A 27,200-nucleotide genomic window follows, 5' to 3' on the forward strand; every position below is an offset into this window, starting at 1 on the left:
GTTATGAAACCGGAAGAGTGTTTAACCTGACGACGGGCCGCGAGCCTGCTTCCCGCGGGCCCCCGGCTCTGCCAAAGCGATCAGGCCTCATTATTTAGGAAGCTGCCCCGGCCAGGCATCACTAATTTGGGCATCACTAATTCAGATGCCTATTCATACAAATGAGCAATGACTGCAAAGTCCTTTTGTCAGTGAATTGCAAGCAGAGACAAGAGAAGGGGGTGAAGTAAAGGGAAGGCGCTAGAACATTTGAGCTTTGTTTCCTTTCCCGAAAGGACAGTCATTGCTTCCTGGAAGCGGCGTTTGGCAGCAGGCATGGAGAATGGGAAAGATTTATTCCCCTTTGCCAAAGCTTGACAGTTCAGCTTGTGTATCTCAAATCGATACATTTCTTGCAAAGTTTCCAAGGGCTGCATTAAAAAAGCCATTTAAAAAAATGATCATTCTGTGGCTGCAACCTCTGTTGAGACCTGCCTGTCAGGGTTGAGTTGGGTCTTCTAAACTGACCAAACCCTAATGAGAAAGAAGGTTTTTTAAGAAACATGAAAGCTAAGTGAGAGCTGACGGCAAACCGACCACACCTGCAGAGCCTCTGGCATCCCACGGCTCGTTGCTCTGTGGGGCTCCTTCTGAGATGAGCAGATGACTTGCCCCTCTTTGGGCTTCTGTGGGAAATCTGTGACGAACACAGAACTCCATCTTTCTTTGAGCTGCAGTTTGTCACGGAGCCGGGGAAAGACTCATTTGGGGAGATCTTCACCATCATCTAGGACTTCTGAGATGTCTAGCCTGCAGGCTGAGTCACTCAGATCTTTGTGAATTTTAAAAAATTCTGCAGTTTTTGACATCTGACAGCCTTGACTTTTTCATGAGAAGTGTGGAAAGACGGTGAAAGGTCAGCTGTCTGTATTGTCATTGTTGCTATTGTTTAAATCCCCACTAGAAATTCCTTCCCTTTGGAAGTTTTATCTTCACTAGAATAGTTCCTTAGTCCTTTCAGTTAGAGAAGCCGTGTGTTCGCTGCCTTGGACGTCGATGCCCATTGAGGCACACGGACATTTTACATTGTGTCTTCCTTCTGGTGTTGTGTCTGTGCTTCCTGCTCTTAGGGCTGTTACCCCCTTTGGTGTGGTCAGAGGCCCCTCACATTTTTAAAAAAAATTTTATTGGAGTATAGTTGATTTACACTGTTGTGTTAGTTTCAGGTGTACAGCAAAGTGAATCAGTTATACATATACATATATCCACTCTTTTTTAGATTCTATTCCCATATAGGCCATTAAAGAGTACCGAGTAGAGTTCCCTGTGCTATACAATAGGTCCTTATTAGTTATCTATTTTATATATAGTAGTGTGTATATGTCCATCCAAATCCTCCCCTCCTCATGCCTGGTAACTATAAGTTTGTTTTCTACATCTATAACTCTATTTCTGTTTTATAGATAAGTTCATTCGTAGCCTTTTTTTAGATTCCACATATAAGCGATATCATATGATATTTGTCTTTCTCTGTCTGATTGATTTCACTCAGTATGACGATCTCTAGGTCCATCCATGTTGCTGCAAATGGCATTATTTCATTTTTTATGGCTGAGTAATATTCCATTGTATATATGTACCACACCTTCTTTATCCATTCCTCTGTTGATGGGCATTTAGGTTGCTTCCATGACCTGGCTATTGTAAATAGTGCTGCAGTGAACATTGGGGTGCATGTATCTTTTTGAATTATGGTTTTCTCCAGATATATGCCCAAGAGTGGGATTTCTGGATCACATGGTAGTTCCGTTTTTAGTTTTTTGGGGTTTTTTTTTTGCGATACACGGGCCTCTCACTGCTGTGGCCTCTCCCGTTGCGGAGCACAGGCTCCGGACGCGCAGGCTCAGCGGCCATGGCTCACGGGCCCAGCCACTCCGTGGCATGTGGGATCCTCCCGGACCGGGGCACGAACCCATGTCCCCTGCATCGGCAGGTGGACTCTCAACCACTGCGCCACCAGGGAAGCCCTGTTTTTAGTTTTTTAAGGAACCTCCATACTGTTTTCCATAGTGGCTGCACCAATTTACATTCCCACCAACAGTGTAGGAAGATTCTCTTTTCTCCACACCCTCTCCAGCATTTATTGTTTTTAGATTTTTTGATGATGGCCATTCTGACTGGTGTGAGGTGATACCTCATCGTAGTTTTGATTTGCATTTCCCTAATAATTAGTGATGTTGAGCATCTTTCCACGTGCTTTTTTTTAGCCTTCTGTATGAGAGACGCCTCACATTAATTACCACATTTTTGCTTACTGCTACAAAACCCAGCAACAGTTCACCAAGAGACACAAGAAGATCGGTGCTCTTTTTTATGAGACACCAGAGGGATGCTGTCCCTGCCAATAGAAAGTATTCTGGGACAGAGTCTGGGAAGACAGCACAGGCAGCAGCATGGTTTTTAATCTCTTAGAACCCCCAGGTAAGAGCAGAGTAACTCAATAGCAAAACTTCAAACCCATGAACAGTGACAAAACTAGGTGACAGGATATTCCCAAGATACAATGGGGCTTTTAGATGTTAGAACAGGAAAAGCCCCACATAGTACAGGAAAGCGTAGAGGGTCAGTCTGAGAGGAATAGCTGAAAGTGGGGGTCCTTTTACTGATTCCAGGAGGGATGAGGTAGCCTGAAGGGCGGTCTAAAGGGTCTAGAGCTTTTCAGCCACTGTGAGCTCTGGAGCTAACCAACCAGCTCCTCCTCCAGAGCGACCCTACGGTGAGAAGCTGCCCGGAGTGGAATCAAATTGGACAGGGTGGGAACAACAGAAACTTAGGGGGAAAAGTCCCCATAAGGAAACAGAAGCAGGAAATTTCAGCAGTGGTATATTTGAACATGACATGAATGTAATGGAAGAGAGAGCTTTGTAAAGTTAGAATGACACCATGTTCTAAAAGTTCAGGAAAACTAATTTCACAGGGAAACAAGCAATAGAAAAGCAGTGAGTTCAAATCCCATACAAAGTTTTTATAAGATAAAAGAAAATCAGAAGCACAATAATATTTCTAAAGAAAGCATGCCAAAAAGACATGGCTTTGGAGAAATTCACAACTGTGACCTATGTCCAAATGAGCTGAAAGACATTAAGAAAAGGATATAAAACATGGGGGGAAAAAACCAACATAAATCAGAATTAGGAAAACTTAGAAATGAGATGACGGAACTCAGGAAAGAATTTTAAATGAAAAAAACGAAGAGTAAACTAGTAAGAATACAAGATGAACATATACAAAAGGTAATTTTTAAGAGAAATGGAAGGAGAAAAACTGTAACATTTTAAAAGTAAAAAAAAGATACATTTCAAGAGAAAGGGACAGATATTGAAGAGGGGCAGAGTAATTTCAATATGTGATTAATAGGAGCCTGTGAAGAAGAAAAACTAATAAGCAAGCTTGGGTCTGAACCACTCCCATCTCTGCCTCTGTCCTCACGCGGCTGTCTCCTCTTCTGTGTCTTTCCTCCGTGTTCTCTCATGAGGACCCTTGTCACTAGACTTAAGGCCCCCAAATAATCCAGGATGATCTCATCTCGAGATCCTTCATTACATCTGCAAAGGTGTTTTTCCAAGCAAGGCCACATTCGCAGGTTCTAGGGGTTAGAACACAGACACGTCTTTTGGGGGCCACCTTTCAACCCTCTGTAGTTGCTGAGCTAGCAGGTGCCAGAAACAGGATTTGAATCTCTTCTTATAATAAAGTTGCAAAAGGAACATTTTAATATTTCCAACAAATTAGCAATTCCTGCCAAGAAACTAAAGTAGGCAGCATGCTTTATAAGTAGCAGGACAGTAGGAGGTCAGCCTGTGAGCACCTGGGGACCTTGCCCTGGCGCCCCCTCTGTCAGCCTCTCAGAAGCACGCGTGCACTTCGTGAGTGAACATTCCTTGTCTCCTGAGTGAGGTGCCACTTGTTCTGTTCACAGGAGGAACCCAGGCCTCTCCGGAGCTCAGAACGCTCGTGTCTCTATTGTAGCGCTCACACCTTGTCTAGTGCAGAACTGAAAGCTCCTTGGAGAGTCACAAGCCGTAACCCCTGCAGGTGAAAGTGTGCAAGTGTCGTTCCTTTTGGTGCCTCTAGCATCCTGCCCCTGGGCTGTGGCGACCCCCACTAGCCTTCAAACTTGCGAGTTGCTCACTCATTCCTCTGACTCATTCATCCGACTATGTAACAAAGCTAAAGTGTGAAGGGTGATATTGATTCCATGTGTTCCTCTTACCAGCGTTCCCTCCCACGGAGGTCTCCATGCCTTCAGCCAAAGGAGTGGATAATATATAACTTCAGACGGGATGACAGAGCCAAAGAAAAAGACATTTTGTGGCCAGGGAGGGTCCCTCGGTGCCCCTTTGACCCCTGAGCTGGCCGAGTCTCCCCACCTCCCAGCATCTGGGGCCGGGGGTAAAGCGGAAGGTGTGTGTCCCTGCCTCTGCCTGTGTGTCCGCTGCTCTGTTAGGGGGCAAGGGCTTGGTTTGGTTTGGTTTTTAGATTTTCCTGACTCCAATGATCGTCTTAAGCCTGGAAATCCAGGGATTAGGAACCTTCACAGCTCTGATACTGGGGAATATAACTGGTGAGAAAAAAAGACCCCAGCTTTTTAGGTGAATCCAGCTCTGAGAGTAGATTCCCATTTCCCCGTGAATCCTCTCGGTAAAGAGGGAACGAGGGAATGAGGAGTGTAGGGTAATGTTGACACACACGTACACGCACACTCACACGCACAATTGTATTGAAACAGAAGTGGCTTCTCCCAGTTTGATGTTTTTCGTTTCACGAGGCCTCCGCAACGCCGTTGAAGTGATTTCATCCTGCCTGTGCTCCCAGGCCACCTGCCCTTCCTCCCGCGGAATCAGCATCTGCTCAGACAGCCTCAGGGCCTTCGAAAACACTGGAATCCCTCCCCAAAAGTCAGGGAAGAAAAGAAGGAAGGAGCGGGGGTGGTGTGTGTGTGGAATTCTCCTTCAAAGAAGACGTTTTCCAGAAAAGCATTGCTTTATTGACACAAGTGTGTTAGGTCGCTTGAACCCCTGGTGCAGTCTGCCTTTTGGGCCCTGGACATGTTGCTGAGGTCTGTGGAGTTAGCATGGTGAAAGGTAAATGCTTCTTAGCGTCTCCCCTCCACCTCCAGCCTCCTGGTCTCCTCAGAGGATGCAGTAGTCATAGGGACTCTCCATCCTGAGAAAAGGCAGCCTGCTTTTTAGTTTCCTTGGAATAAAGAGAATCTGGGAGTGAAGGGACCAAGCGCAGCTGAACCACACATGGGAGGGTCCCTGCCCGTCCAGAACGAGAATGAGTTCTGCTCTTGTTACACTTTGCAGAGGAATGTTCTGCAGACTGGCAAGCACAGGAGGTGATCCTGTGCGGTTTAAAAGAGCGAAAGGGGACAGAAAGGATGCTCCTTCCCGTTTATATGGACATCCACAGTAGATCGTGTGTGTTCTGTCGATCGTGCAAACCCAACAAGATGTTTAGATTCTCTGTACCCCATCCATTTCTATGGAGGATTAAAAAACCTTCCTGCACCAGCCTTCCACAACCAGTTTCCATTTGCTTGCTAAATCTATTTGAGGAACATTTCAACTCTCTTCATATCTATTTTTCCTACATACTTATTTCTTCTTAAAATTGGGCTTTTTTGTGTGCATAAATATCAGGAAAGTTGAAAATAAAAACGTATCTCTCTGCCCTGCAGTTTGAGAAGTTCTGCCCTTAATTGCCTCCTTCCTTTAGAAATTCGTCTTTCAAGGGTCTCTCGCTAGGTCAGCCCAGTTGCCTCACATTCGTAAATTAATTTGCAGCGATTAACCTTCACCAGTATGAATGAAAACTTGCAATATGTTAGCAATGAGTTCTAAAATACCTGAAGAGGGGACATTTTGTATTTAAGGTCAGGTGTGTGCCTTTCACAAGGAAATGACACCCAAGTTGGCTTTCGTCATTTCATTGCCCATGCCACCCCTCCCCCCACCAATTTCAGAGTGAGAGGAGGGCAGCCTGCCTGCCTCTCTCTGCTGTTCTCCTCCCCAAAATATCAGAAGAGATGTGTGCGTGTTTCTCTCCTCAAACCTAACTGGGTTTTTGCATTGTATCCCTAGACCATCTCATCAGACCTGCTTGCATGCACGAGGCTAAAATCAGTTCTAAACTGATCCTCTGAGCGTCCATAGATAAACTTGAGCTAGTTCACCAACTTGGAAATGGCAGGCGAATGTTGGTGTGCGTGGGTCTGTGCATTTCCAAAGAGGGTCGGTAGCCCTCACTGAATTCTCGAAGGGGTGCGTTACCTCCTGAACTTAAGAAGTACTGCTCTCAACTGCCCTGTTCTCCTTTATCAGGACACCATCACCATCATCTCTTCTTTCAATGGAACTTTAGGTAAAATGTTGATATTTTGTTCCTTGTGAATGTTCGCATTTATTTTGATTTTAAAATAATGCATCAAGCTATCATTATTTTTTGTGATTCCTGAGTTTTCTGGCACTACCTTAAATTTTACATCCGAAGTGAGTGCCTCACTTGCCTTACCCTAATCCCAGACCTGAGTGAGCTCTTAACCCAGCCTTCCTTCCTCCGGCCTCTCGTCTGCTTCCCAGCCTGCACGTGGATAATGCCAGCCCCCTCCTTAAAGCCCTGTGCTGGGCTCGTAGCTCCTGCTGGACCCTTCACATGGCTCCCAAGAGCCCTTGCTCTAGCTTCTGAGGCTCCAGTGAGCTGCAGAAGGTATTTCAGCCTCCTGAAGACATGTGACAAAATACAACGAATCTGCCCTGCCCAACCCCCCAGAATGCACTGAGCACTTCCCGTGTACCAGGCCTGGCGCAGAATCTTTATTTGGGTTATCTCACTCCATATTTAAATTTGCCCTAGGAGGTAAGTACTATTCTTGGCCCCATTTGGGGAAGCTGAGGTTCAGAGATGTAACAGAACCAGTATTTGAACTCAGCACTGTTTGACTCCAAAACCCAGGTTTTTATCTGAAATATTCCACGTCTCTCTCCACATTGGGCTTTCTGCCCAAAGGCAGAAATGAGGAGAAATGGTCTAACTCACGTTTGTGAGAACGAGCAGGAGGCATTGGGCCAGTTTTGCTGTCAACAGGTTTGCTGATAAAAACCCCTCTGTGGCTAAAACTGAGTGAAAGCCAGAAAAATCCACAAAATGAAGTTTGTAAGGAAAAATTTTTTTCCAGGGAACAGAATAGGACCTTGGATCTAAACATGAATGTGTAGTATTCTTGCGCTTGGGGTTTTAGCTGAAAAGACACCGGAATAACCTTCTAACCTCCACTTGGAAACTGAGTGCTGAGATAGAGTAACCTTGAGGACAAAAAATAGGAAATGTTTTGGAACGTCCCCTAGTGACAGAATTTATGTGCTGAGAGCAGTCTTGAGCAAATAACACATCCAGAGTTAGAGGCAGACCCAGAGGAACGGGAATGCCGGAGCTTGTCAGAATCTACCCAGGACTGCGGTGTGGGCCGGGGGCACTCAGCCTGTGGGGAAGGGTTAGGAGTCAGAAAAGACCCCTGGGAAGTGCTCTGGGAAGCAGCAGCTTAACAGGCTCTGATGATACTTTGTTTTGGAACGTTTATTTATCCTAAGAAACTCTTCCCACTGCACCCCCTTTGCAGAGGTCAGAAAGGGCTCGGCATTCTGGATCTGCAGCTAAACCAGACCTGCAACTCAACCTGCCGCAGTTGAGTTATGATTTATTATTCCTAATTCTTTTGCATTTTTACGGTGCCTTTTATGGTGCATTAAAGTGCAAGGGGCTTTTATATCCTTTATTCCCTTTGACCCAGAGGAAGTTCACTGGACATATACAGATGACCAGGAGCTGGAGTTCTGGTCTGAGGCCCATTGTGACCTTGGCAAAGTCCCTCAACCTCTCTGAGCTTCAGTTTCTTCTGCAAATACAGTTGTGCCAACCTTAGCTCCCTCACAGAATAGTTGCTGGGATGCCATGAATGTGGAAGTGTCACCACCAGGGTTCTTGGCCTCCTTAATCAGTAGAAATTGATGAGAGACCAGACAAGAAATTCAGGGAGGGCTTTACTGGGGCCCCTGCTGCAGCAGTAGGGAGTGAGAACAAGTAACATTTTCCCTTGCTCGCTCCCTGACTGGGGGCTAAACTGGCTCCTTATATGGGATGAGGGTAGGGGTGTGTCCAGGGGGTCGGGCCGGAGGGGTGGCCTAGATCGTTTGCCCACCCCTTTGTGGTGTTGAGTGCAGGGGGGGCGCGCAGTACCCCGCTTTTGCTCCTGACACCTTGCTTTTGCCCCCGGCTCCTCAGAAGTGGCAGTTGGGCTTTCTGGTCTTTTTGTATCTTACTGTCCATAATTTACCCCAACTGCACATGCATGCAGTTATTTTTAGTCCCTTATAGTTTCTTTGTATTTTGTTGCTCCCTGAGACACTTCTCCAGGTGCAAGCGCTGCAGCAGTGGGTCCCAGGTCCCAACCTGTCTGAGAAGCATCTGGTAATGGCAGTGAACTGCACAGATCAGAAGTGTCCCACCTGGTGAGAATGTTGGTAGGAGAGGGTGGCAGTGACAGGCTGCAGAGCTCGCCCAAGGTGGGGTACTAGCATTGGGGTTCTTTGGCCAAACCATCTGGCATTACCAGGGGACCGTCGTGTGCCAAGCATGACGTGAGAATCGCTGAAATCGCCTTTAGCTACACACATGCACGTTTTAACTCTTAACACATGTGCCTACCAGTTAGCAGTTTGATGTCCCAGAAGGTAGAAGCAGCAATGAGGGGCACGGCTAATTTGGACACATGTCTGACAAATGAGGAGGAATTGGCTGGCGAAGTAGAAATGATGGAAATTTCGGTGAGAATGAAAACATCATCTTGGAACTGGGTAGGGAATTGAAAGGCATGAGCAGATGTGTCTTCTTGACTTGAAGAAGGGAAATGACTTAAATTGAGGGGAAAACTACCTATGGGCCCACGATCTGAAAGGGGCTAGAACCAAGTCTAGAGAATCAGGGTGCTCTTGAAAATGAAATTCGGACGTATCAACCGCACAGGGCATGAGAAGGGAGGAAGACAGCTAAAGAATCGGATGAGGCCGATGAGGGGACCTTCTCTGATGATCTCAGTTTTTAAATAGATCCTTTTAAATATGAAAGTAACACAGGCTTAATAGAGAGAACTGGGAAATAAAAAATGAAAAGGGGATAGTAAACATCACCTGTAACTCAGTTGAGTGACAGTTGCTGTTAATATTTTTATGTTGCGTTATAATATTTTTCTATAAGTTGTTTGAGATTATATATGCACACATGCTATTTTGTGATTTTCCATATGAATAGATACTCTTTATAAATATTATGTTATTGGCTGCATAATTTTCTACCAGAGATGTTGTTTACAGTTTATTTAACTATTTCCTTATTGATGTTCCCAGTTTTTCACTAGTAAAAATAACACTGCAATGAACATCTTTGTGCATGAACGATTTCTCTGTATCCTAAATTATTTTCTTAAGATAGATTCTCAGAAGTTAACGTTTACAGGGCTCTTAAACTATCACCAAGTTATTTACTAGAAAGATCATGCCAATTTATCTTACCACTGTTTTCTGTGTGCCCGTCTGATGAGCTCAAATTTTTAAAAAGATGTATATAGTGGATGAAAGAACAAGTTACTGAAAATAAAATTTTTTATAAAACAAAAAATGAAATTTCATCATTTACAACAGCATGATGTACCTGGAGGGCCTTATGCTAAGTGAAATAAGTCAGATAGAGAAGGACAAACGCTGTACGATATCACTTATATGTGGGATCTAAAGAATACAACAAACTAGTGAATATAATAAAAAAGAAGCAGACTCACAGGTATAGAGAGCAAACCAGTGGTTGCCAGTGGGGAGAGGGGAGGGGGGAGGAGAAATGTAAGGGTATGGGAAGAAGGGACACAAACTACTATGTGTAGAATAAATAAGCTACAAGGATATATTGTACAGCACAAGGAATATAGCCAATATTTTATAACAACTGTAAGTGGAGTATAATCTTTAAAAATTGTGGATTACTATATACCTATGACGTATATAATATTAGACATCAACTGTACCTCAAGAACAAAACAATTTAACATATAAAGGAGAGTATTTTAGATCTAGAATGTTAAAACTAAGTGAGCTAAAAACTATGGGAGATGCTTAAGAAAACTGTGTTTGGAGGGGCAGTAAAAGAATGAGCACGGTATCAGCATGCAGATTGGGTTGGGTGGCAAACAGAAAACAAAACTGGGCAACTTCTCTCTTCCCTCTCTTCCATCAAGCAGGGTGATTGTCAGACTGAAACAGGTAGTACAAACTGACATGAGGGAATTGAAGCCCAAGATGGGTGAATTGATTGTAAAAGTGAATCTAAGTTGTTCTAAATAAATTCAAGGCTCTTGGCCCAGACAGATGACATCCCAGAATAAAGAACTTACAAGGGTGAAAGGCCGCTGGCAGTGATCCCTAAGCATTGTGGGAAATGGAAGAAGCACTAAAAGAAAGAATATGAGCCATTGTTTACCTGACACTCAGAGCAGAAAAAGGCAAAAAGGCAGTATGTACAGACTAAAAACAGCTAATCTGTTATAACTTTCAGATGAAACTCAGGAGAGATCTTCAAACATATATGTTATAAGCACTTAGGACAAAGTTATCCCTTAGGAACCAACCACCTGCCCCTTCTCTTCATCTTCTTCAATAAGGTTGCTCTAACTTTTGTAGTTATTGTATTTCTGGACATCAAGAAAGCATTTTATTTGAATTTCAGATGGTTCCATTTATGGCTGAACTGGAAAGATGTAGTCCAAATATCAGAGTATTTACACGCGTTGATAATTGAACACCTGTACCCAAACGGAGCCAATAACTGGATCAGTCTCCAGCTGAAAGAAGGTGGCTAGCGTGTCACCAGGGAGCTCTCATGTCAGCCCTCACCTCATCAGCGCTTTGTCGGTAACCTGTTGAAGTGACAGATGCTAATCAAAGCCACAGATGACATGAAGCTACAAAGTATTGATGATACTAGAGATGGGTCCAAATCTGGAGGGACTGCTGCAGGCTGGAATGATGATGGAGAATAGCAAGATGAAATCTAATACTGATTAATACACATCCTCACAGTGGGGTTCCAGACAGCAGCCATATATGTGCAGGGTAGGGAGATTATAGAGATGATAATGGCAAATAGCTATTAAGTGCCTTTGCTCTATGCCAAATACTGTCCTTTGTATTTTATATCGTCATCATTTGTATCATCTTACTCTATCCTAGCTTTATGTCATCTGCCGATTTGACAAGCATGTCATCTGTGCTTCAGTGCCACTTGCTTCACAAGTTGAAAGTTGTCCCCATTCTCCAGTTGAGGCGAGTGAGACACAGAGAGGTTAAGAAACTTGTCTGAGATCACACAGCTGGGAGGTAGAGTTTCCGTGCTGGTGCTCTGTGCCTACATGTTTAACCACTGTGAAAGTTCACACAGTCACTGAAACTTTTTTCTCTCTCTCCCTCTCTCTTTTTTTAAATCCTGAATTTAACTTGATGTCCTGCCAAAACACCAAATAACCTTAGACAGAGAGGCAAGGAGTCAATAAATATGGACTTCGGGCTAGACCAACTGGGTTCACATGTTGGCTCTTCCACTGGGTATGTGACTTTGGCCGTGTCACTTAACTTCTCAGTGCTCCAGTTTTCTCCTCTGTAAATGAGGATAGTGAATGTTTCTATAGTACAGGATGGCTGTGGGGATTAAATGAGTTGCCTACAGAAGGCATTTAGAATAGTGCCTTTCACACAGTAAATGCTGGTAAGCGTTTGCAGTTACAGACATCCCTGGGTATCCGCATGGGGGGATTGGTTCCAGGACCCCCTCAGATACCAAAATCCACAGATGCTCAAGTCCCTTATATGAACTCGTGTAGTATTTGCATATACCCTACCTACGCACATCCTCCCATATACTTTAAATCATCTCTAGATTACTTATAATACCTAACACACTGCAAATGCTATGTAATTTGTTGTGACTACGATGTAAACGCTATGTAAATAGCTGCTAGCACACAGCAAATTCAAGTTTTGCTTCTGGGAACTTTCTGGATTTTTTTTTCTGAGTATTTTTGATCTGCAGTTGGTTGGATGTGGAACCTCGATACGGAGGGCAACTGGAGAATCCATGTGGTGGGGTGTTAAGAGTTGGGGCCTGGTTTTCAATCCCAGCACCACCATTTCCATTTACCGTGTGTGGCAGTTTTCTCCTCTACAAAACGAGAAGGAATAACCGTTGTAGTGAAGACTCATGTAAATGCTCAGTAATTGTTAGCTATTATGATGAACAGAAACATTGTCCAGAGATAGAAAGGTTCTAGCCCTGCTTCTGGTACTACTTTTAGCAACAGGAGGCAAATGGCATCTCCAGAGGAGGCAGGCAGGCCTGTAAGGCTCTAAAAAAGGCAGTACAGAACTTCTGTTTGGACCAATGAAGGATGTTTAATCTTAAGGCAAGATGACTAAGCAAGGAAGTGATAACCTTCCTCACTATGGCAAGGGTTACGGAACTGTTCGGTGTCATCGAATCTAGTTATGAGACACCGTGGGAGGTTGGAAAGAGTCAGGGAACCTGGGGGAACTTGATCCTGATTCAATCTCTTAACTTTTCCCAGCTTCAGTTGCCTAATGAATAAGAGGCAGTGGGAGTTGTCTTCTACGATTCTGTCCTCTAAGCCACAGAATCTGCAGCCAGTTCCTGTGTACACAGAACATTTAGGATAAAGGGTGTTTTTGATGAATGTTTACTATAGCAAAAGAGCTTGAATTGAGTATTACGCAAACCAGCAACATCCTCTAATGACTCTGAGCCCCTGTTTCCTCATCTGTTAAATTGAAATGAGACTACCGTGGGTTTCACAGGGCTTTTTGGAGAATTACCTGAGGTCATACACGTGAAAACACCTTCTTAAAATGTTGTTTATTATTGCCGTTACCGGGTTATAACTTTTCCAAGAATTAGAATATAAAAAAATACTCGTAAGCACCAAACTCTATTTAAAGTAACTTAATCTGTTTTCCGTGATTCAGAGGAGGCTTCAGGAAGTTACAAAATCTCAGGGTCATTGTCGCGAGCACGGAGTAGCTCTGTAGAAAAAGGGTCCCAGCTGCTTGTAAATGGGAGCGTCTTGACCGTATTAAACCCGGAAGGGAGAGAGATCACATACTCTAAGCCCCTCGTTTTACAGACGAAGCCACTGAACCAAAGAGAAGCTGAGTGGCCGGCCCAGCATCACATGTTAATTAATGGCGGATCTGGGAATAAAATCCAGGTTCCTATCTCTCAGCATGCTTTCCGTCGTTAGTTTAAACGTAACTCAAAAAGGCTGAATCGAGGCTAAGAGTGTACTGACGAATGTGGCTGCTTCTTTGAACATGGAATTGGAGAGCTATCACAAGGAAGTTTAAGGGTCTGGGTATGTCATTGAAGGGTACGGCCCCATGAACTTGACTTGACCCACTTGGGAAAAAAAGTGCGGTGGAACTCTTAGTAATTTTCTTAATCATAGCAGTTCATTTCTTCTGTGCAAAATCCTTCTCAACTATGCTCTGAAATTAATTGGCGTTAAAAATGCAGGTCTCGGGGTGGCTTTCACAGGCTTGTTATGTGCACAGGGAATAGCATAATGTAGGTACGGAATAATGGTCTCTCTCTCTTTTCTTTTTACTAGTGATCGTTAACATGTATATCCTCCAACTTTGTTGAGCTAACATTGCAACACGTAACTGTAAAACAAGTTACATGTGATGCGTTCCTCCCTGGTCTTGCTCGTGTTCTGTTACACCAGCAACTGTCTACGCAGGATTGGCGTGTGCACAGCAGGTGCCTGTGAGCAAGTAGCTAGTGACGGTAGAGCCTTATTCCTGGATGCATTAAAAGCACAGTCTCGCCTACACCTCCCTCTTCTTCCCATGTATAATCTCTTTCTCCAGGGATCTACAGGGGTTTTTTTGCTCTATTTTTAGTCTGTTGATAACTCGAGAAACCTCCCAGGATCAAAGTCTCAGAGGGGCAGGATTCATTTCACTCAGTCTTTTCGGAATCCCCAGTGGATGTTGAAAATCAGTCTGCATTCTGAATCTGGATGGGAAATACGTGGGTCAGCAGAACGTGGTGGATAAGAGCACAGGCTCGGAAACCCGGTGCCCTGGGTTGGAAATCTCAGCTCCTCTTGTGTTTTTGGTCACTGTGGTCGTGTGCCTTTGGGCAAATCCCTTAAATGCCCTGGGCCTTAGTTTCATCAGCTGAAACCCTCTCTCATAGGTTACTGTGAGCATGCAGTCAGATGAACTGGTATTTATAAAGTGGTCAAAATGGTGCTGGGTGACTATTAAGTGAATTCAATGGTCCTGATTCGGTGGGAGTGACTTCTCCATCCAAAGGTGTAACACCCAGGCCTTAGGGCCCTGAGGTTTGAGGAAAGGAGGCTTCTTTTTCCTCAATTAGAATGGCAGAGCGCATCCTACACCAGGACCTTTTTATTCTATTGAGTTGAAAAGGGTACAGCAGCGGGACTTGACTTTGAACACCAAAGTTCATCAAACCTCTTCCGGCTCGGTGCACGGGTCCGCATTCTCTCTTTGGAAGAGCGATGATTCTGCATCAGTGTATCGCCTGGCCTCCAGCAGGTAGCCTAGTCTGTCGGGGTCACTTTTGTAAAACTGCTAGGATTGCCATGGTGTTGCCGGGACGGACTGAGACTCGCCAGGTCCCCTTAGCCCACAAGCGTTCAGTAGGTCCCTGGTGAGGGGGTTTCCACGTGATGGTTCCACTTGCTTCGGGGGCTGGGCTGTGGGAGAGATTAATGGGAAGTGAAAAGAGAAACAGTTGTTCTTAACCGGCAGGGCTGTTTGGAGTGTGCGACTCTTCTTGTATTTAGGGAAAAGATTACTCATGCGTATTTTCTTCCATAGAATATAAAGAACCTCAAATTACTACTGGTGTACCCACCCCCTTCTCACCCGCCTCCCTCACTTCAGTGTCTCCTCTGCAGAAACTTCAGCATTTTACTCTCATTTCCCCTCCCGAGCGGGATTCGGTTCTGTATTTGCTTTGGCACTCCCTCTTCCAATAAGCTACCCCCGTCCTTTTTCCTGTTTCTGACCAAGCATCTTCTGCCCTGCGGCCCTCTTGCCCCAAGGCAGTTGCTTAGGCCATGCTTGTCTGGTCCTCACATTCGTCCCCTAAAGCCTGGCTGTGCTCTTGCCTCTTGTGTGAAGGAGAAGAAAGGAAAAGTCCCTAATAACTAATCACTCTGCTGTTCCCGTTCAAAGGTGACACCATTGAGTGTAGGAAGTCAACTCTAAGGGTTTGTGTTGTTGTTTTTTTTAACCAGTTCAAAAGTTGAGGTCTTGCTGAACCATTTTCACACACACCCCACTGTGATCCCAGATATGCATTTTCAAGGTCATTGGGAAGAGCTGGGATACCTCCTATCTCCAAGGACCTTTTTTTTATTAACTTTTTAAAAATGCAATTTTTTTTTAATGTATTATTTATGTGGTTGCACCAGGTCTTAGTTGTAGCAGGTGGGCTTCTTAGTTGCGGCTCACGGGCTCCTTAGTTGTGGCACACGGCCTCCTCAGTTGCGGCATGCATGTGGGATCTAGTTCCCTGACCAGGGACCGAACCCGGACCCCCTGCATTGGGAGCGTGGAGTCCCATCTACTGTACCACCAGGGAAGTCCCTAAAAATGCAATTCTTAAAGGTTACAGTTATTACCAAATACTGCCTGTATTCCCCATGTTGTACAATACATCCTTGAGCCTCTCTTACACCCAGTAATTTGTACCTCCCACCCCCCGACCCCTATATTGCATCCCCGACCAGTGGAAACCACTAGTTTGTTCTCTGTATCTGTGAGTCTGCTTCTTTTTTGTTATATGCACTAGTTTGTTGTATATTTTAGATGCCACATACAAGTGATATCATTCAGTATTTGTCTTTCTCTACCTTATTTCACTTAGCATAAGGCCCTCCAAGTCCATCCATGTCCCAAGGACCTTTTTTTTTTTTTTTAATGTTATTTTATTTTTGGCTGCATTGGGTCTTCGTTGCTACAGGCAGGCTTTCTCTAGTTGTGGCGAGCGGGGGCTACTCTTCGTTGCAGTGCATGGGCTTCTCATTGCGGTGGCTTCTCTTGTGGAGCACGGGCTCTAGGCACGCAGGCTTCAGTAGTTGTGGCTCGCAGGCTCAGTAGTTGTGGCTCGTGGGCTCTAGAGTGCAGGCTCAGTAGTTGTGGCTCACGGGCTTAGTTGCTCCGCGGCACGTGGGATCTTCCCGGACCAGGGTTCGAACCCGTGTCCCCTGCATTGGCAGGTGGATTCTTAACCACTGCACCACCAGGGAAGCCGAGGACCATTTTTAATAGGCATTGCTTCTCGGCCCAGTCAAGAGTCCAAAACAAAACCTTGAATTCTTTAGTGGCTGTGTTTATCCTGAAGATCATAGAGCAGTAACATACTACACGTTATTATTTTACAATGCCCCTTTCTTCACGTGAAAAAAAAAATCATAAAACTTAAAAAACAAGGAAACAACTCTCAATGCCCATCTCTAATTATTTCAGTGCCCAGAGTACTTTATTGGTGCCCTACACGGTGGACCAGTTTCAAAGAGACTTCCCCAGAGTCCAAGGAAGCCAGCTGCCCTTCTTTAAAACTAGACTTTGCAAAGAAGCCAACTGCAAGACAGAGCCAGTTGTCATGCCCAGAGGCCCTGGATCTTCTCAAGGGCATCTGAGCCATTCCACTCCCCAGTCCACCCGGGAGGAAAAGCAGCCCATCCAAATAGACCAGACAGTGCTTTGTCATGCCTGACATAAGGATGAAAGGTGCTGCTTTCCAGGATCAAACTGAAGGACACTTGTCAGAGCACACACTTGGAGTCTACTTAGCAAGCTGAAGTAACTAAATAGAGAGACTGACGCTCCTCTTAGCAAACACTGATTCTGTTGTATTTGAACTATTAATTCATACGATATTTTAGAGAATAAAGCACTCTTGAGCATCTAGCTTCTTCTAACCCCTCAGTTCTCAGACAGCTTGGTTTCAGGATTTCTTTTGATTCTTTTTTTTTTTTTTTTTTTTTTTGGCGGTTCGCGGGCCTCTCACTGTTGTGGCCTCTCCCGTTGCGGAGCACAGGCTCCGGACGCACAGGCTCAGCGGCCATGGCTCACGGGCCCAGCCGCTCCGTGGCATGTGGGATCTTCCTGGACCGGGGCACGAACCTGCGTCCCCTGCATCGGCAGGCGGACTCTCAACCACTGCGCCACCAGGGAAGCCCCTCTTTTGACTCTTTAAAATTATTGAAGACCCCAAAGAGCTTTGCTCATGTGGCTTCTATCTATCTATATTTACCATATTGGAAATTAAAACTGAAAATTTTAAGTATTTGTTATAATATATATAAAAATATTGCTTAACTCACTGAAAAATAAGCCAAGTAAATGTTAACATAAATATATATTTATGAATATATTTTCCAAAACCAAAAAAAATGAGAGTGGCATTCTTTGTTTTACATTTTTGCAAGTCTCTTTAATGTCTAGCTTCATAGAAAATGGATGGATTCTCATGTCTGCTGTCATATCACATGCTGTGTAGCCTCTAGAAAATTCCACCATATGCTCATGAAGGAATGAGAATGAAAAAGGCAGAGATAACCTCTTAATATTGTTATGAAAAGAGTTTTGACTTCATGGACACCCTGAAAAGGTCTTGGGAACCCTGAAGGGTCCCTGGATCACACTTTGATAACGACTGTTCTAAGCCACTTGAATGATATGTCCAAGATTTCCCGCAACTGCAAAATCAAATAAAAACATAGATTCACAGTCAGGCTTCCAGACAGAGACCCAGCCCGAGCCATCCTCTCAGCTCCCTTTCACCCACTCCTGTCCGACTCAGACTTCAAGTACCACCCCTACCAGGAAGTTCTGACATCAGCAAGTACAGTAAACAGGCGAGAGACCTTTTATCCTTACCTTGCCCTCTCATTCCCAGAGGCTATAGCCTGATAGCTTCCCAGAGGCGAGTGCGTTGCTCTTCCTGGAAGAAGTTTCAGGGAACACTTCATTATTTGGCATCTCTGGAAGGTCAGGCCCCGCTCTGGAACATTCTCACTTTGAAAGGACGCTGGGCTACAGTCAGATCAGCTCTGATTCTTTTTTTTTTTTTTAACATCTCTATTGCAGTATAATTGCTTTACAGTGGTGTGTTAGTTTCTGCTTTATAACAAAGCGAATCAGTTATACATATACACATGTTCCCATATCTCTTCCCTCTTGCGTCTCCCTCCCTCCCACCCCAGCTCTGATTCTGAAGTCGCCTCCAAAGCACATTGACATTTCTCGTGACTCTGAGCCCCCTCAGGTGCTCCAGGCCCACTCCACAGCTGCACCTTCAGGGCAGACCAGGAATCCGGACACCCCTGGAGCTGCGGCCGGCCAAGGAAGGACAGGGCTGTGAGACCTACGGTTCCTTAAAGACATAAAAAGGGATTCCGCCCCCCCCCCCCGCATTTTGCCTCTAAATAAAAAGTTCATTTGAATCGCACTTTGCCACTCATGAAGCTTGAGTTTTACCTGGGATTCAGAGCGGAACCTAAGAGCTCTTCAGATACGGAGACTCAATTTCATTAACCATTCGGAAATCTTTGCCCTTTATTTCAACTGTCTAACTGACAAGACCTTTTTTCTCTCTCTCTCTCTTTTCTTTCTGCCTTGCTGTCTCTCCAACAGGCTTGCAGCCAATGTACTGGAGCAGAGATGACGTAGCCCAGTGGCTCAAGTGGGCTGAAAATGAGTTTTCTCTAAGGCCGATTGACAGCAGCACGTTTGAGATGAATGGCAAAGCTCTCCTGCTCCTGACCAAAGAGGACTTTCGCTACCGGTCTCCTCATTCAGGTGAGGGTCTGGACTCCGGACACGGGCTCAGCCTGGAACGTCTGGTAGCCAGAGTTGGCCTTTGTCACCACTTAGCCTCCCAAGAGATCTCCACATCGTCACCGCGAACGCAAGGACAGTGACCCAGCTTAGTAGAGGACAGATCCTGCTGACGTAGGCCAGTTTGAGGGGAGAAGAGGAAGAATTTCCAGGACCGGGGGAAACTTCTAAGGTTAGGAGAAGTAACCCAGTTCGGACCTATAGACCCTGGTACTTAAGGGATCTCATTGCACCACCAAATAAGGAAGAAAATGCATTCTGACCCTCTCTCTCTGCCTTGCTTCTGATTCTGAAGACTTTTACAAGAGATGCTTGAGCGTGAGTGTAGATTGCAAACTGCTCAGTTAAAAACAAAGACAGGAAGATTTCGCTGGCGGTCCAGTGGTTAAGACTCCGCACTCCCAGTGCAGGGGACGTGGGTTTGATCCCTGGTCAGGGAACCAAGATCCCACATGCCGCGTGGTGCAGCCAAAGAAAACAAAAACAAATAACAAAAGACAGCAGAGGCAGGGGAATGAGCACTGCTGAGGCAGGAGGAGTAGAAAAGGAAAGAAGACTCGAGGGAACGAGAGAGAAGGGCTGGGAAAGGTGGAGATCCTAGTAGCCCAGGCAAGTTTAGAAACAAATGCCCGGGGCTTCAAGTGATTTCCTTTAGAAGTACTGAATTCTTTGAAGTAATGCGTCTTGTAGCTTGTAGAACCCCTGAAAAATACAAGCAACGCATCTAACGAGAAAGATTTGTCAAAATAAGGGCTCCTGAACCCACATGGGAAGGTTGCATTCAGTAAGGAGCTTTTGCACCTGCAAAGTGTATTCCTGACGTGGGGAAGGTTTCAAATATACTTTCCAACTTCATTTCTCACACTTGATGGGTATTTTGAAGTAGAGATTTGGGAACTCCATATGTCCAAGGGGAACTTTGGTCTCAGGTTTCTGCCTCTTGAGTGCAGTTATTCAAGGACTGATGGGCCCTCCCTCTGTCAAGTCTCACCGCCAGCCCCACTTCGATGCAACTCGTCTGGCAGAGACCGTGTCTTCTTGACTGAGGGCAGGGGTTCCACAGGAGGTCTGTGCCCAGCTACGTCTACCCCGATTTACTCCTGGAGGCTGGCCGGGAGTTAATACACTAGCTAACCGCCACGAGGAAACAGCCCCATCACAGAGGGTAAGATAAGGGTGTGTATGGAACAGTATCGCCCCAGCTTTTCCCAATTGCAGCAGAACCGTTTATATGAGGAAATGATAAAGGGGAAGGTTCCCCCCAGAAGTATAGATGTTAATGGAAACTTGAAAACTTAAATCAAGGCTGAAAAACAGATCATTGCTATGGTTTTATAAGGGACACAAACCTACCTGAAACATTTGGTCTTCAATCATTGATTCTTTCTGTAGCCTCAGAACAAGAAAACCGTCAAACAATGATATAAATAAATAAATAAAACTAACCTAAAAGGAACCTCGATAGTTCCTTTTAATTTAATGCAAAAACACTTCCCTTTTCTGTTCCAGTGGAAACTCAAAGATTATACTCAAAGGGGCAAAGTTACCTATCTGGAGGAAAAGAGTTCTGACTCTTTAGGGTTCCGGAGAAATTACTCATGTCAGGCAAACAGAGGAAAACATAGTGATGTGTTTTAACTTGATTTGACTTAGACTTTGTAAATCTGCCTTCCCCCCACCATATCTCAGGCGTTCCTTTTTGTTGCTGATTTATTTTTCTGTCCGGTGACCTCTCAACTTTCCTTGTGAAACTAGGTTCTCTCTGCTCAAAGCTGGGAGCGAAGATACACAGAACCTGTCAGTACGCCCTTGCCACTTTGTCAGGTCTTTGCCGGGTGGGCCACGTGGGAAGCCGGACAGGGGCGTGCTGCCCAGTTGGAGCCAGGATTGCACTGAACCTGAAGGCGCAGGGAGCTGGGGAAGGAGAGAGCAGAGTCGGGTGGGTCTCAAGAAAGCAGGAGTGAAGTTCGTCTGGGACGTGAAGGATGGAACTGAGTGGGTGGGTCACTGGAGCAGCATTAACTTAGTGTGTTTGGGTGGCGGTAAGGAAGCCCCCCTACGGATGGAAGAGGCAGCATAAGGCTGGTGCGATAGTCGGGGCGTGGTGCTGTAGCCACGGTTAGGAGGGGGCAGTAGAAATTCATTCCGTGAGTGTTCCCTGGGCAGCTCCACATCAGAGGACGGAAATTTGGGCTGAAGGACTTGAGAGATAGAGATGACTTCCAGTTGGGTTGTCCAGTGAGGCTCAGTGGTGTGGTAGTGGAGCCGAGCTTTGAAAGGTGAGCAAGCGGTAGGTAAGGAAAGGTGTTGAGGCCAGTTCGTGTGGGGGAGGAACTCAGAGAGGAGGCCACGTGAGCTAGACACTGTTCATCGTCACTCATCACCGCCCCCCTCACCTGTCTGCTTGCCTCTTCATGTCTCAAGTTCTGCTACTTTCTCCAGGAATGCTTTCCCTGGCTCCCATCCCTGCATCCCTGATTCCACCCCACCTTCCTTTCCTCCACCTCTCCCCACCTCGGTCTGGGTCCTCTTTTATCTCAGAGCATTTCCTAATTCTGTCATGGCCCCTGACACACACACACACACACACACACACACACACACACACACACACACACACAAACACACACACACACACACACACACACACACACGTCACACACACACACACACACACACGTCACACACACACACACACACACGTCACACACTGTGTTACATGTGATTGTTTTCTAATCCGTATCCTCTCCCGGAGTAGACAGTTCAGTTTGGACGGGGCTGTGTCCTGTTAAGCTGCCACGTCTCCAGCATCTAGTGCAGCATTCAGTCAGCACTCAATAAATATTGGTTGAATTATGACCCAACCTGAGAGTGCCTTAAAGCCCAGGTGAAGGAGATTGGATGTTATTTTGCAGGTAATGGGAAACCACTGAAAGGTTTTGATCAGGAGAATGATACGATTGGAGCTCTCCCTTTGGTGTAGACATTTGCCATCAGTGCATAGGGTGGATTTATTGGGTCGCTAAAAGCAGGGAAGCTAGATACAGTGCTATCGCTACGGTCCTCATGCAAGGTGCTGAAGTCCAGAATAGGATCAGTGACACCAGAATGATAATACTAACGGCACTTTGGCCAAGCGATGCCAGGCATCCAGGAAGATGCGTCCTGTTCTGCAGAATCTGAGACAGGAACCAGGCCAAGCTGGGAATAATCATTTTGAGTATCATCCCCATTACATCAAGCTGAGCATAACTTTACACCGTAGGTAATTTAATTAAGGCATCAACCGGAAAGCCATGGACAGAATATCAAGGTGATACCTGCCAGTAGAGGCCATGAGAAAACTTATCACAAACGGGAGAATTGTCAGAGGGATTGGAAGACAGAACTAAGTAGGAGTTGAGAAGACCCTTCCCATGAAGTAGCCAGCCAGCAGGGTGATGAGGGCGTGATATACCTGCTCACATTCTCCTTAGATAGAGACAAGGTATAAATAGAAAACCTTGTTTCTCTCTCAGGTGTAACATTTGGTACTGCTGCTTCTGACGTGGGCTTTGCTTTTGCCTTTGGTGTAGATGTCGTGAGGCCCAGGTTCTAAACGTGGCTCTTCCGCAGATCACATCACCTCATTTGCCCTTATTTTCCTCATCCATAAAACGGGATTTTCAGCAAGGGGATCCTAAACTCCCTTCAACTCTGAACAGGTCAACCCAGCTTCAGCCACTGAAAGTGTTCAGCTTCCAATAAACATTACAACTTCCCACCTACAGGCAGTAAATAAATATTCAAGAACTTGGTCTCCTTTGACCTGTATACCTTGTAAAACCTAGACTTCACCCGGTTTTTTCCTGTCTTTCCTTGGATCTTTTTTGCTGCCTACGACAAAGCAGCAGCTTCTCACTAGTCATGGGGCTGCTAGAATGAAGCAAAAGTACCTGGTGGCCGGCGCATCACCATGAATGGATGTTTATAGCTTCCTCCCAGCCACGTTTCCTGCCTGGCCTCACCCAGACTTCTGCTTTCTGTGTTTGGAAATAACATTCCTTGACACTACTCATTCCAGATGTACAGAGGAGAGAACAGGGAGCTCAATGAATTATAATTACTTGAACTACTGAGATACCTTAAGTCAAATATGGTAGCCTCTCTGAACTCTGCATTCTTTGACCAATTTAACAAACTGCATTTACCGTGTCCACCTCCAGGACAAAGGTCCTCCCTTTTCAACCACTAGAATAAAATAGGGAATGTACTAGAATGTACTTTAAAATATCATCTCCAAACAGAAGATGTCAAGGTTGAATATAAATGGGGTCTAGTTTTTGAAATAATCTCTCAATCAGAGGATACGACAGGATGACATATTTATGACATCCTCAAAGTTAAGGAAAAAACGTAAAGGAATCTCAGCTTTATAAACTGTCACCCGGACAGGGTAATATTACCTAGTCCTTGAGCGACTAGGTAGTTACCATATTAAATGGTCTGGGATGATTTAAATTCAAAGGGATTTCACTGAATTTTATGAATTCAATGAATGTCTTACAATGAATAACTCCGTGTTTCTTGACCACCTTGAGACTGTGAAAACATATTAATAAGACGGAACAGACAAGTTAGCACTGATACTAACTTTTATTTAGAGTTGTTCAGGTGGAACGTATTTATGTATCCATTATTTAAATGAACAAAAAGTTATTAATTTAATTCATGTTAGACTTTCTATCAATGCTAAAAAAAAAAAAAGCGAAAAGCAAAACAAACATATTTTCAAAGTTCCTTCAAGCCAGTTCAGCAAAAAGTGAATTGGGGTTTTACTAAGTAAATCAGTTTTTCCCGTACTGCGGTGCGATGTTACAAACCTCTCCAACCCACCAGAACCTTTGACTTTGGAAATACGCTTTGCTTGTGATCTTCAAATATAGTAAAATTTCTTTGAAATTTCTTTAAAGTGAAAATACCAGTCTTTATCTACATATAGTTCCTTGGAAACCAACTTGCCTATTAATCTCTATTAAGCAATGGTGGGTGGTTTGCTGAATTGAGTAGCTGAATCAACGGGCTGTTTTAGACTCAAGTCACAGGGTCTGAGGCCGTGGGTCACAGAGGGGAACGTTAGCCCTGAAGTGTGGGAGTTCCAGCAGACATGACCCTTGACTGAAGACACGCAGAGTGGCTTCTTTCTTCCCTTGCTGTGTCCTGGAGCAACACAAGCGAAAAATATGTGTATTACCCATCGGAGAAGTGCTTAGATAAGTCAGTTACAGGAAAGTCACTGCATTTCTTAGAACTTAGGTTATCCTGGCAGTGAAATGGTGGCGATAACTGAACTTTCTGCTGTACAGAGTCGTATTTTAACATGTAAAACATACAACACGTCCTTAATTAACAGTGCAAACTTATGTCACGGTATTTGGATTTTCTCACAAGCTTATTCTTTGCTTTATCTTACCTTATATTCTGTATCCAGGTAAAGGCAGTTGTCTTACTAGATGTCTTTTCTAAGTGATTTATTCTCCTCTTAAATATAATATTCAAATTTTCCCAAAACCTGCTCCCATTTTTTCCCTAAGATCTCCGTGTCCAAGACATAGATACCAACTGAATTTCACATATTTGTCCCTAAGTAAAAGAGTAGGTTTATTTTTACGGTCACAGAAGGCACTCCGCATTGCATTAAAATGTTTGTAATTCAGGCAGCCTACAAAAATGGATTGAATGGAATGCTTGGAAACTAAGATAGAGCGGAGCTGGAAAGCCAGGCCATCCCATGATGGGAATGTTTGTTAGGCCACCAGTGGGATCCCCCAAGCCTGTGTCTGCGTTGGTGTTCTCACTGTGGAATTTATGATGAAACTGAAGGAGCCGAGGCCTCGGACTTCACTTTGAACCTATCACAGGCAGAGAGGACCGGCAGAGAGAGTTTTCTCTGACAAGTCTGAAAAGTGTCCCTCCCACACTGTGCCTGCTTTCATTTACTTATTTATTTTTTAAAGAATTGGTCAGAAGGAAACTAAAATCTCTGAATAAAAACGGAAGAGAGAGAGAAAAGAGAAGAGTTTGCAGATGTAAGAATGTGTTACTTTAGATAATCTTCGTAGGACGAGGTGTACATAGTAAATCAGCACCAGAAAAATGCAAATTTTCAATAATGTGACGATTCTGCTTTAAACCTACTGAACCCAAGAAGTTAAACGATGTGAAACGCCTCGGGGAGAGGCTCTGGACAGTCTTGAAGATGACACTCTGCACTGGTCCCAGTCTTCTGCAGCACAAGCCGTGTATAATAAGAACTTGAAAACTAATCAAACGCTTTCACTGATGACACCGTTTTAGGAAAATATTTGAAGGAAACAATCCAATAGAGGGACAAAAAAGATGCCCTTAGCAATTCTATTTATAATGGTAAAAACTGGAAATGCCCAAGCCACCCCCGACAGGAGACTTGCTAAAAAAAAAATGCGGAGAATATAAATATAGAGGAATACACTGTAGCTTTACGGCCATTCATTGAGTCACTTATTATTTCTTCAGTAGATCATACAGGGCCTTGCGGATCACGTTCGGCACTTTACATGTTATTTTAAAGACAGGTAGAAGCCATTCAGGGTCTGAAGCAGAGACTGGCATAATGAAGTACAGAGGTGAGAAGTAGGATGTAGGGCCGTCGGCATGGCTGGTAGGTAGGCGCAATGGCGTTGACTTAAACTAAGATGGACCAGCAGAGAAAAGGGGGTGATTCAAGCAGTATTTAGAAGGCAGAGTCTATAAGTCTTGGGGACCGATTAGATGTTGTATAAGTGGGAGAGAGGTGTTAAGGATGAGTGTCGAGTTTCTGGCCCAATCAGGTGGGCGTTTACTGCACTAGGAAACACCACGTGGGTTGTAAAGGCGTTTATGTCAAACACATAAGATGCGCGGTGCCCGGGTGGCATGCAAGAGGATGTATGTAGGAGGTAAGTGAAGGTTCTGGAGTTGAGGAGGTAGGTCTGGCTGGAGTAGATTTAGCATAGACAAGCTGATTGAAGCCATGGGAGGGGCTGAGATTACCCAGGGAGAAAGATGATGGGAGATCTGGGAACCTTAAAGGTTGGGGAAGGAGGGAGAGCAGAAAGCCAGGAGACGGAGGAATGTCTGAAGCCAAGGGGTGTTCTAAGGCCGGGGGGCGGGTGCAGTGACTAGTGGTGATGATGTTGCTGAGAGGCAGCAAGTCCCCAAGTACCATTGCCCTTTGGGTTTGATGACAGTGAGGTGACGTCAGCAAGAGCGCTTTGGAGAGAGGGTTGGAGTGGAGACCAAAGGGCCCTGAGGAGTGAACGGAGAGGGCTGTGGTGATGACAGAGTTGGACAGCTCCTCAGGGAGTTTGGCTGCGATGGGAGGAGGGAAACAGGAACAGCACCCGGAGGGGAAGATGAGGACAGAGGTGTGTGCGTGTGTGTGTGTGTGTGTGTGTGTGTGTGTGTGTGTGTGTGTGTGTGTGTGTGTGTGTGTGTGTGTGTGTGTGTGTAGAAGACAGGAAACACTTGAAGCTGCTTAAATGCTAAAGAAAAGAACCCTATAGAAAGAAGTTGAAGGTACATTGTGAACTAGAAGGAAAGAGAAACCATGAACTAGAAATATCTGTATGAAATGATGTCAACTGGAAAAAAATTCCATTCTTATGAATGTGCCTTTATGAAACTTATGCATGTCCTTTAAAGACAAAAATATTGAAGCAGAGCAAATAGTTTCCAGATTTTTTGGAGACACATCTGTTAATAATTATCATAATCATAAGGGGTGCCATCTCCTGAGCGCACAGGAGGGCAGACGTGCTGCGGCTGGCGCACTTGTTCACATTATCTCATTTAATCCTCTTAACAGCCCTGCGGAGTCTGGGCATTTTTCTCATTTGAGACAAAAGAATATTTAACTAAGCCTTGAACTAAGGCTCAAAGAGAAAAGTAGTTTGCCTCAGGGCACGCAGCTGTTGAGTAGAGGAACCAGGATTCAAACCTGGGACTTCCTTGCTCCAGAGCCCAAGCTCTTTCCTCTGAAAGTAAAGAAACTTTGTCATAAAGCAGAAACTAACACACCATTGTAAAGCAATTATACCCCAATAAAGATGTTAAAAAAAAAAGGAAAGAAACGTAGATATGTTTAACCCCCTAAACAGCATCTTTATG

At 44.8% G+C, this 27,200-nt stretch overlaps 1 protein-coding gene across 8 annotated transcripts in view; it reads left to right on the top strand.

Annotated features, from left to right (window-relative positions):
* ETV6 (ETS variant transcription factor 6) overlaps positions 1 to 27,200 on the top strand; it is a 250,835-nt gene that overhangs the window by 183,352 nt on the left and 40,283 nt on the right. For 7 of the 8 annotated variants that reach the window (XM_049693887.1, XM_004281145.3, XM_033408162.2 and 4 more), the window contains one exon: positions 18,831 to 18,995. The exons of the other annotated variant lie outside the window; for it this stretch is intronic. In XM_049693887.1, the coding sequence (XP_049549844.1) occupies positions 18,831 to 18,995 (165 nt within the window). The remainder of the gene's footprint in view (positions 1 to 18,830; positions 18,996 to 27,200) is intronic. 8 annotated transcript variants of the gene reach the window in all.

This window comes from Orcinus orca, chromosome 11 (genome assembly GCF_937001465.1).
Source record: "Orcinus orca chromosome 11, mOrcOrc1.1, whole genome shotgun sequence".
NCBI lineage: Eukaryota > Metazoa > Chordata > Mammalia > Artiodactyla > Delphinidae > Orcinus > Orcinus orca.